General features: G+C 37.8%; 1 protein-coding gene across 1 annotated transcript; it reads right to left on the bottom strand.

The window, feature by feature from the left end:
* Positions 1-2,386: 2,386 nt before the first annotated feature.
* On the bottom strand, positions 2,387-7,774 carry LOC148823792 (deoxyribonuclease-2-alpha-like). The gene is made up of 6 exons (XM_088928148.1): positions 7,770-7,774; positions 6,959-7,124; positions 6,705-6,789; positions 5,396-5,560; positions 4,684-4,875; positions 2,387-2,724 (listed from the first exon to the last, which is right to left on the bottom strand). Exons 1-6 carry the CDS (start codon positions 7,772-7,774, stop codon positions 2,387-2,389), a joined length of 951 nt encoding a protein of 316 aa, XP_088784274.1.
* Positions 7,775-12,232: the final 4,458 nt, after the last annotated feature.

Consider the following 12,232-nt stretch of genomic DNA (forward strand, 5'->3'; position numbering starts at 1 on the left):
CATACAAACCACAGGTCTGAGGATGAACTTATGGCCCCAGTGCTCTGAGACAGCACCACTGCCCCACTTTTTTATGCTACTATATTCCAGTTAAATACCAGAGTTTACTGTTGCTTATTTTAGCCTGGAAGAGATACATTATGATCATTTGATACTGGCAAATATTCTTGTGGCACAAGGAAAGCGGTACAAACATTATATTTCCACTTGGCAACACTGTATTTTTATGGTATATAAATGAGTTATTTCTGGATAATCACTTCAGGAACTCACTTTATCCCCTGAACAGTAGTCACTGTAAATATAATTTGTCTTTTACTTCCCAAAACAATTCAATATTTCCCACTGTACTGCATACAGTATTTAGCCTCTAGAATTTAATTTGCTCAATGGTAGTCTTGAAGCATGTAGTTAGTACTGTATAGGTAATATCATTTAACAGCATTCATGAGATACATTCAAACAGAATATTAATTCCATATATTCAATTGAACCTTTCAAAGAGAACAACCATTTCCCTGTGAAATTAGGCTTTTCTCTGTCACTTCTCAGGTGGCTCTGACAATCAGCTGCCGTTAAATTGTGGCTGTGGGCATCTGTTTCAATGGAGTTTCTACTCCCTCTTTAAGTGTGATATTAGAAATACATCTTTTTTTGCTCAAAAACTGCTTTTTACAAATTAAAGATACGTCTATAAATTAATATGACGTTTTGGCTGTGAAGCCTTCTTAAGGTGTGTGGAGACACACCTGAAGAAGGCTTCACAGCCGAAACCTTTTCTCTCTTCTCTTTTCAGCATGGAATAAACCTATTGTTCCTTTACAGACTACGCATGCTGACGCAGCTACCCACCTGCACTACTATAAACGAATATAGCATACAATGGCATCTAATTATAACAACTTATACTTGGGATTTTTTAAAGAATCTTTTGTTTTTAATCCATAGCATAATATTACATTATGAAAGACAGTTTTGTGCAGAAAAAAAAGCACCTTTACATTTTACTTTATTTATTTAAAAACTAAGAGCTTTTTTTTAAGTGGTAAGAATGGTAAATTGTGCCATGTGAAGTTCATTTTTCAGTTTCCACTGTCTACATTCCCGGGCACGGCTTATATGTGGGTTAATATTTACCTATCGGATTAGCAAAGGTTAAAATAACACAACTGAAACAGGATGAGGAAATGTGCACACACTCCTCTGACATACTCATGAGAGAGAGTCTTTCCCCACTTGACATGCTTTGAGCTTATAAAAGAGAGATCACCCACTGGAGAAGAACACGACTGTGAGTGACATCACTGTGAGGTCATAGGCATTGAGCAGGTCAGACAATCAAGACTGCAAGGGGAGACTCAATCCTACCCAACATTAGAGACATGCCTGCTTTTGCAAGTGCCAGCTTGATAATGGTTTAAGTTCCTCAGATATTTTTTAACTTCAGCTAGGCGTATGGCCTTTGACTTAAAAATCAGTAAATCATTAAGGAATGCTGGAAGGTTTAATAGACTTAAGATATTCTTACCAGATCGAAACACCAGCACGGCACTGTAACCTTATTCTTTATAAAAATGTGAACATAAACTCTCTCTTTTAAACTGTACAGGCCTATTACAAAGCCAGTCGAAGTGGACAGCTCCACAGAGTAAACAGTCATATAATCCAATGCTTCAAGTTGATCAATAATGTAGTAACTGTACTGTATATGAAGATGTGGTGATTGTTTTTATTTAACCTTATCCACCTGTTCTGAAAAGCATAGGTTGTCTTGTGTTTTGCAATACGTAGTCTGTGGTGTTATTGATTTAGCTAGTAAAAATATATATATTACTCATCCATTGTGTGGTTTCTGTGTAAAGTGTTGTCAGCATTACACTATTAATATATTACAATACTGCTGTGAAAACAAACTTATTGATTATGTTTAAAAGACACTGGAGATCACTTGCATTTGCAATATTTTGAGAAAAGTGTAGTGTTGAAAGCTAATACACACGTATATTCCCCCCCGATATATTCAGTACTTCATTCAAAAAATGTTTTTTTAGATGCATGACTTCCTCATGATACATATCCTTTCTAAATACATTTTACTTTTGCTATTAAGGTCAGTACTGAATAGTTTTGGAACATGTAAAGGTTTATTCCATGCTGAAAAGAGAAGAAAAGAAACAATATTTCAGCTGTAGAGTCTTCTTCAGGTGTCAGTTCCCGTTTCTTTTCTTCTCTTTTGCAGCCTACGCGTGTTGACGCACTACCTACTTGAGCTACTGCAGAGTTTTCTTACATATTACTTACCACCATTTGCTTTGACTTGGAAAAACTATGCAGTATCGTTTGAAAAGCAGCCCTTTCTTGTTCGTCTATTTCTGCCAGCCACGTGTTACTGGCAGTCCTCAAATGTGTCAACTACTGTGAGGAAGGCCTTCCACACTCCAGGCCTGCTTGTGCACACAGCCCCGCCTCCTCTTCTCGTTTGACTGATCTCTCGGTTCGTGTCCGCGATGCAGGTCCAGTGCGGACCCCCGCCCTTCGTCACACACCACTTGGAGTGGTCCACCATGATGCCGAAAGGCCTGGCCTCTGGCAGCTGCATCGTCGTCACGTTGTACACCTTGTGCGCCACGGAGCAATTCGACGGCAGAGGCCGATGAAGCTTCCCCCAACTTTTGGCAAAGAAGTCGTCTCCTAAATAGTTAACCAGCAAACCCGAGTAGAGATCTGAAACGGAACAGAGTCACAGGTTCCATGTTAGAATCTGTCCCAGGCACACTTTCTACCCAACCAAAAACAGGAAGTGCACTTGCTACCAAAACGTCAAACTGGAACCGAGAACAAGTGAATGTGTATTTCTCCCCCCCCTCTCTGAATGCTGTACTGTACTGGCTGCTACCCAGAACGTTCTTTTTTAAATCAACACCACCAATATACAGTAGTTCAAGTGTGAAGTGTGACATATTGCTTTTGAAGGGCGGTGTTTGAAACTTACTGGATTGTTCCTTTTCTACATAACCTTTATTTTAAATGTATTTAAATAAAATATGACAACCGTTTCCAATAACCTTTAAAGTAACAGCAGAATGAGATCCTTGGATCAATTAATCAATTTCTTTTCAAAACTAGTTGAGTTTAATGGAACAAACTGCACGTGTTATTTAAGTCCTGGTTCCTTTCAAGAAACAGCAGGATGAGATCCTTGAATGAACTACTAAGAAATTAGCTAAATGGGCCAAATGTAACCTCTCGTGTTCTTAGGTATTAAATGGTATCTAAAGAAGCTACACAATTTATATTTTTATCCTTTCTTATGTTTAAATCAACATACCAAGAAAAAAACATTTGTTTTAGATTGTTGTATGAATAAAAGATTGAAATATTCTATTAATCAATTTCCTCAAGAATTGGGCTTTACAGAATGTTAATAAAGCACCTACAAACTACCTCAGACACAAATCCTAAACCTAAATTACTACTGAATATAAATGAATGCTTTACTAACATCCCATAAAATCTCTGTTGAAAGAAAGCGATGCTATGAAACCTTAAATCTAAAGTGTAACCGCAGAACCATGTAGGAAAGTTCAGTTGCCAGGTGGCAGATTGAGAAAGTTTCACCAAAACGAAGTCTGCTTTTTTATATAAATACATCTTCAATTGGGAAAGGCTTTGACTAAAAATAAACTGGATATTGTTCCAACAAAATCTTTGTGAGAAAGTGGGTCTTGCTGGCTAGAAACGGCCAACATACAATAGAGTTAGACTTTGTAAAAATTAAATAAATTCAGATTCTGAGAGGCTCAATAAGTGCTTGTTCAGAGTAAATCAGACATTGTTGTCCGAGTTTCAGCAGTGATACATAATTCACAGAATACCAACACCAACAGGGCTGGGCACTTTGGGATATCCAAGCGATCTCAGACGCGTCCGATAACTGCAACCTCTATGACCAGCTGGGCACCAGTGCTCTTGTAGTGTTGTCAGTGAAAGAAACATCATTGGTACAACTTATGCCAACTCCGACACTTAGCATCACTGTGGGGCTGTTATAGCACATATTTTGAAGGAATAAGTACATTTCGTCATCTCTTCCAAGCTGGTACTGGTCTGGAACTGTGATAATTCATTTGTGATTTTAAAATGTAGAGGCATGCAAAAAATTAACTATTGATTCCAAATATCTAAAATGAGAAAAATAGCTGATGTGACATTTTCACTTCTCCAGGAACAAACTGCAATAATGAAGCACAGAGATTGTTTATGGATCATGGCAACTGTGTTGTTCACTACTGTTTCTGTATTTTGAATTGGAGAATAGTTTCTAAAGAAGCGATCAGTTGGGAAAAAAACGTGATCCATAGACTTAACTGATTTTTTTTGCAGACTCTAGCTCTGCCTTGGCTTTCTTTTTCTGAACACTGACAGGTTTTGTGCCTTCGCAATGTTGTTTCCCCCCATCTCACACATTGTTTGAGCAGCTTTTGAAAAGAAATGCGAATGAAGGGGGATGTCTGAAGTAAGTTGTAGAACAGAAAAATACGTTTTGTTTAATCTTAAAACCAATATCTGGCATTGGTATGGGTGGTAGTGCCATTTGCATATGGGAAATTTCAGATCAACTTGCATTTATCAGAAACTTCATGAAAAGGAATTGAGATTCGAGAGGGAAGAAGTGGTGCTCACCGTCGTTAAATCTAGAGTATTTTGCAAAGCTGGTGAAAGTTTCCCCTGCTAAAGATGTCAGGGGCAGCTGCATAAACCAAGGCTCTTTCCTGGGATAGCATGTTCTCTGAGCCACACACTGAAGGTCTCTGTGGAAGGTTTGGGGGATGTGATAGTCAAAAGAGTATACATGGATATACTGGAGTTGCACAGCTGTAGAGACAAGAATGAAAAATAACCAAGAGTAAGCATGGCATTTTCATACATCCAGGTCAAATGCCCCCTTTCTTTTTCCATTAGTTTGGAGAGTTTCCTTTATTTATTTTCATTTGTTAAACTATCCTCCAAGTTCTGAAATGTTGACATACATTTTCAGCAGCCACCATACACATCATTTAGATTTAATTAGAAAGTCTAAGGCTATTTCGGTATTTATTTTCATCTGTATACACAATGAGGTGTAAGTCTATTAGTGTCCACCTATTCTCAGGGTTATATTAAGCGTGCATATGAAATTGAACCACCAACAGATAATAACAGAATAGACTGGTTTTTGCCCCACAGGTAAATTTAAAATAGGAAAAGAACAGGTGCACCAAACCAGAACAAAAACTGCCAATACTTGAATCTTAAAATCTGGAAAAATTGTACCAAAGGCTTTCAGAAAGTGATAGACAGCTGCGATGTCAATGCCATGTACATACTAAAGCTGTATGTTCATGTGAACGCCTACCTATGTCCTTGAAGGTGCTGTATGTGTAAGTCCCGCAGAAGAAGGTCTGTGAATTTTCATGCCCACTGGAGGGCCAGAATGATGTAGAATGATTTTTCACATCTGGAAGCTCTGGGGTGCTGTGAACCAGCCACACTCCTGTCTGTCTGTCTAACATCACAATCCCTGAAAAAGGTCACACAAGATACATTCAAATCTCAAAATTTGATCGTTTTTGATCCGTCTGTTTTTTCAGTTTCAATCTTTTTAAAGGACAAGTCTGCTCTTTTTGAACAGAGTCCATTATCAAGCCTGCTTCCAGCTGACGAATTCAATTAATCAATTCAGTTCAAGAATCAAACAAGAACTGTATAATTGATCAAACTAAACAAAAAAACTTCTATTTTGGGCTAATTTCAATTCTCTTAATCTGACTTTTGGCTTTTTTGTCCAACCGAATTTAACTGAACATACTTCATGGCCAAAAGTCAGATTAAGAGAATTGAAAACCATAGTCCAAAATAGGACTATTCTTAATCCTATTAATTATTTTCAGTTCTCTTGAACTGACAATTGGCCATGAAGTATGTAGATTTATTTCTTAATCTCAACAATTTAATTTACTGTATTCATTTAGAAATGGGCTACTGTAAATTCAATTCAATAGAAACCTAGAGCCCAAAACAAGCATCTTTAGTTTTGTTTTACCCAGCAGATGAATCTTTTATTATAAACATCAGTATTATATTGACTTACAGAAGTGTTTTTAAACTCAGTGATTTTCACCAGGAGAAAAAGCTCTGATGGCAACAGATTTGTTCTTAGCTTATGTGATGCCTCAGTAAAAGAAATGTAAATGGGGAAAAAAATAATGAACAAAAACAAGATGGAAATATATACTTTAAAGCTTTATGATTCAAGTTTTAAAACCAGAAAACACAGAAAGCTGGTGTTGGTATTCTTCAGAAACAGTACAGTATATACTTCGGACGTGCCATCATGTCTTGACCATATTGAGTAAATCATAAAATAAATGTTTTCTACTGAATCAATGATTTGGACAAAATCTGCAGAATCACACATGTAAATGTTCTACCCTGAAATAGTGTAAATTTTAAAATATTTTATTTTAGATATATATAAAATGAACAATTCACATCCTGCATATGTAGCAAACATTGCACTTGGCTTTAATCATAGGAATAAGCAAGCAAACCCAGCAAGTATTACGGATACAATTATATTGTTTGTTGTGCTGTCTATGATGTTTTTTCCCCCCCCCCCCATTTTCTGTGTCCTTCTGTCTTGTACATTATAAAATGTTACTTACCTTTGCTGTGTCCAAAAGATGAAGGAGCAGGTTTAAATGACTTGGGAGGTTGATCGTTGTATAGAAGATACCCAAAGTCCACAGTCTTTTAGGAAGGAATATAAAAAATATCAATACAAAGTTTGTATTTGTATTGCACAAAAGGCTTTTGAATTATAAGAGAAACCTGTGAAAATAAACACATCGAAAAGACAATGTATATCCTGACCTCACTTTCTGGGAGATGACACAGATTATAAATAAAGGTTTCTTACCTTTTTATGAATGTAGGACAAAAAAGGCTGCAAAGTCTGCCCCACTGCACTCTTGGAGTCATTCACCAATTTCTTCCCATATACCCAGCCATTGGTATGGTCATCCATGTAGAGGTATCGCAGACCTCTTCCTTCATCGTGGACTGGCAGCTTATACAGAATAAACCTGTATGATTCCAAAAACACATAAGAGTATTACATACTGTATACTGCTCTAGAACTGTGACACTGTACAATGTGTCCTGGGTGTTGGACAGACAGTGTTAACTGTTGTGATCACTAGAAAATAAAAAGGGCACTTAAACAATACTAGTGTCTGTTGCCAGTCTGTGGGTGCACTGGTGCTTCTGGGAGATGAACAGAACCTGTGGCAAGAGAAGAAGGGTCAAGCAGCCTTGATCATTTCTAGGTGACGTAGTGGCCTACAAAGCGAAAATAGCTCTTGTTTTTAGGGGTCGCCCATGTTTGACATGAGCATTGTGGAAAAACTGGAATAATCTTATGCGATTAGAGCTCATTTTCTGCATTTTAAACCAGCAGAGCTCTGTAGAACTGAACTGCAGCAGTTGACAAAGAGTCAACAGTTGACTAAAAGAAGCGAGGCAAGGCAAGCATCTCACAAACATTATTCTCCTCAAGAATACATTCTGGTGAATCGTTTCAAAACGAACTATTGAAAGGAAAAAAAAACTTTAAAATCCAATAGTAATTTCTTTATGACAAAAAAAAATCATAGACACTGTACCCTGGATTTACAGATGCAGCCATTCAAAGTGCGCGGCACAGGCACGTACCGGGGGTAATTGGCTACGTCATCGCGCATCGTGACGCGAGATGACGCAAAATACCGCGGTACGTGATTGGTTGACCGACAGGGGCACTCGTGGTGCGTTGGTCGGTCGAGAAAGATTTAAATGTCTTTACTGTGCCCGTTTAAGTATTGAATATTTATATGGAATTTTACCACTGAAGGGAAATCTTAGTAGCTGAGCATAAAAAGAATAGGAGCATACTGTAACGCATGTGAAGGCCATAAACGATATTAATTTTGGAACATAAACATACAGTATATGGCTGGTCTCGGTACTTTAAAGAAAAAATACACACCAGTATTCCATTTCTCCCTAAACATTTTAAGCATCGAAGTCTTTAACTAACGTGATACCGGAGTCAACAAGCATACTTTTAGAATTTGATTAAAAGGGAATATAATATGGAATCGCGTATCTAAAGAAATTAATAATGATATAATTATATTCATGTACCGCAACACAAGAATAGTACACGCTGTACGATATCTGTTGATAATGTTTCTGTAGGGCTTTTTCAACAGTCCTCATGTGACCTTGCCAGTGGCGCTGTGGGTTAGGTTCCTAACTCACACATCACACGTTGGGTGTTTGAATCCAGCCAGAGCCGTGACTTTTTTTTTTAACAAACATTTCTTTGAAAAAATAAAATAGGGTTAGTGTTAGGGTTACTGTCAAACTAAATCAACAACTGATTTAAGGACGATCTGTCAAAGTGCAATGAAATACAATATTGTTGTTGTTGTTATTGTTGTTTTTATCCTGTAAAGCGTTTTGAGAAGCCACCTTTAAAGGCGCTATATAAAAGCGCTGATTCTTATGGAATGTGTTTTCTTTCTTCTTTTTTTCAGCATGGAATAAACCTATTACTTGATTCTTACGGATTCCCGGTTCCACCGGGGATTAAAAAAAAAAAACCATGGAATCTTGTACAGTATCTAAGGAAATAGCAGAATAACCTTATTCATGCACAAACAGTGGCATGTTACATTATTAATTTGGGTGTCTCCTCTTGCCAGAAAGCTATAAATTGCATTTTGAGTGCGGTTTTTGACTTTTTTTAAATTACAACCCATAAATAAAGCTGATACTGTTTAGACTTTTAATTATTTAAAACTGTATTACAGCAGCACAATGCACAATGCAACGTAAATCGCTATCTTTGTCTTCTGCGTAATAATGTTCACCTCTCTGTCCAGCAAATTAACAATAGTAATAATAATGAACTTTATTGTATATAGCGCTTTTAAAGGTGGCTCCTCAAAGCGCTTTACAGGATAAAAACAATAACAACAATACTGTTAGGCTGGGCAAACGATTTTTATTTTTTTTCAGGAGTGTCTCTAACCTCCCAATCCTCCCCTGTAATGCGTCGTACTGCTCCCGCTGCTGCCGAAAAGTCTCCATACAGGTGCTGCCTCTACAGGCTGGCACCCTTGAAAGCTGCACGTATGCGACTTCAATTAACACCAGTATTAAATGTACAGTATTACACTGTATTAATCAAGCCTTGTTTCCTTGCTAATAGTTTATCTGTTCTTGCATATTGACATAGAACTTGAACCTTATTGCATGTACATGTACTGGTACAATGGAATCCTTAATTACAGAAAGTTAGGATAGTTATGATCGGGTGTGAATGAGGAATGTTGAATGGTATTGAATAGTTTGACTTTTGTGAAGGCAAATCCATGAGAATATTTTGTGCTCTAATCCTGCATTTAACATGATAAATCAAGTTAAAATAAGTTCCCAGATGCTTCCCTAGTTAATCTACTGTTCTTATCATAGTTTACTACAGTAAGCAACACTAGATCATAACCTTATCGTGTGGTTTGGTAAGCCTTCAAACTAATTTTCTCGAAACACATAATTACAATACACTGTATAATAGCAGAATAACAATAACATCTTTTAACTGGATTTGATTGCTTTCAGAGTTCTTTTATAAGGATTGTGCCTTTGTTTCTAAGGTTAACACTGTCCTTTCATTACAGAAGTATCATGAGGTCCAAGCAAATAAACACACATGCACATATAAGTGACAAGTAATAGGTTTATTCCATGCTGAAAAGAGAAGAGAGAAAACACAACGTTTCAGCTGTGAAGCCTTCTTCAGGTGTGCAGGTGTGCCTGCTTCTTTAGCACACCTGAAGAAGGCTTCACAGCCGAAACGTGTTTCTCTCTTCTCTTTTCAGCATGGAATAAACCTATTACTTGTTCCTTTGAAGACTACACATGCTGACACAGCTATCCACCTGAACTACTTGCACATATAAGTGTTTGCAAGCCTGTATCTATATATTCCTGGTAATATACTTCTATTTATGTAGTAAGAAAGGAATCAGAAGAACTGTTTATAAAGTATTCTTGGTAAAACTCATCAAATCATCTCACTTTTAAATAACTTAAAAAAGTTGCCTGATCACTTTCTTCTTGCTCCTCTTTTGATAAAGAGGTATTGTTGTTTTTTTTAGGATAATGAAATCATTGTGAGAAAGATGTTTTAAAGAATTCTACAGGATATTTTAGCAAGTTAGCGAGATAACACTAGTAAGGACCCTGATAATTAGATACTAGTTATTTTTGTTTGGAAGTGTATCTTAGCATTTCATAGAACAGCACAGCATGGCATAGAAAGTGATGCATTTGTATCACTATATTACGAATATTCTTTCAAAAACATCATCAATTTTTCTATATTAAACTATAATAAAAATTCTATAATAAAATCAGTATAAAATTAACACGGATTTATTGTTTATTAGATTTAATGTCTGCTAAAGACTTATAATTATTAATTATAAAAGACCATGTTATGGCAATTAGAATTTCGAACGTAGTGGAGTATAAGTGGCTCAGCACTGGGAATACACGTTCTTTGATGGGCTGGAAAAGTCCCGTACATCACTGTGTAGGGTCAATAGGTGTATGACTGTGTAAGAGAGGTTGGACAAACCTGGGGTCAAAGGTCATGGGCATGAGCAGAAATGTACAGATAAAATTGCCAATTCTAATTTGGGTGGGTATAAAATTACCACTACTACTACTACTACTACTACTACTAACCAGGCAGCACAGTAGTACAGTGGTTAGCATTGCTACCTTACAGCACTGGGGCCCTGGGCTTGATTTTGGACTCAGGATGCCATCTGTGAAGAAATTGTCTTTTCTCCCAGGGTTTCCTCTGGGTGCTCCGGTTTCCTCCCCTGGTCCAAAAATATACTGGTTGGCTGATTGGCTTCTGAGAAAAGATTAGCTCTAGTGTGTGCTTCAGTGTCTGTATCTGCCCTGCGATTAAGTGGCTTCTTGTCCAGGGTGTCACCTTCCTTGTGCCCATTGCTTCCAGGGATACAAACATCAGTATCATCTTTATCATTGCCACTACTAAATTAAACACAATGTACCTCACAACTGGCAGCCCACTAAAGCTCAACAGCTGTGAGCCTGGTCAGTACCTGGATGGGAGACCTCCTGGGAAAGCTAAGGTTGCTGCTGGAAGAAGTATAAGTGGGGCCAGCAGGGGGTGCTCACCCTGCAGTCTATGTGAGTCCTAATGCCCCAGTATTGTGATGGGGACACTATACTTTAAAAAGGCACTGTCCTTCGGATGAGACATAAAACCGAGGTCCTGACTCTCTGTGGTCATTTAAAATCCCAGGGCGTTTCTCGAAAAGAGTATAGGTGTTACCCCAGCATCCTGGCCAAATTTCCCATTGGCCCTTACCAGTCATGGCCTCCTAAGAATCCCCATCTTTGAATTGGCTTCATTACTCCGCTCTCCTCCCACTAAATAGCTGGAGTGTGGTGAGTGTTCTGTGTACACTTTGGCTTCACATTGGTGGTGGTGGACGAGAGTCCCCAATACCTGGAAAGAGCTTTGAGTGGAGTGTCCAGAAAAGCACTATAAAAGTGTAAGGAATTATTATTATTATTATTATTGACCTTTTCAAAGTACTGTGTTAACGGTAATAACTTGCAATCCATCATCTACTGACTCTTCATAAATCGATAACTGCTGTTCATTGCAAGTATGAATGAATAGAATGTGATCTGTTATCTCGGTGTGTTGTAATATCTCTTTGTGTGTCCACACAGGAGTCCTACACTTTGATCAGACTTAGGGTTTGTGGCTCAGTCACAGTGTCCCCCACTTCCCTCCATTCCCAGAAAGGGGGTACAGCTGGCCGTCCTCGGGAAACTGAACGGCCGGACCGCACTCTGTATCACTTACAAATCTACACAATTCCCTCAGATAGGTGTGCAACATAGGGAAGCTAGCATTATGCTATTAGTAAAATACCATTTTATTTTTATTTGTATCACTCAGTTCAAATTGAAAGAGACGACAATGCGAGGCCATTTACCAGATTCAATATTTGTTGGGCCGGATTTTTTTTAATTATTTTGAACCGTGAGCCGAGCCATAGAATGGAATGTGTGGGGTAAATTGAATGTGTAGTCC

This window comes from Atractosteus spatula, chromosome 11, assembly GCF_055471065.1.
Source record: "Atractosteus spatula isolate fAtrSpa1 chromosome 11, fAtrSpa1.hap1, whole genome shotgun sequence".
NCBI lineage: Eukaryota > Metazoa > Chordata > Actinopteri > Semionotiformes > Lepisosteidae > Atractosteus > Atractosteus spatula.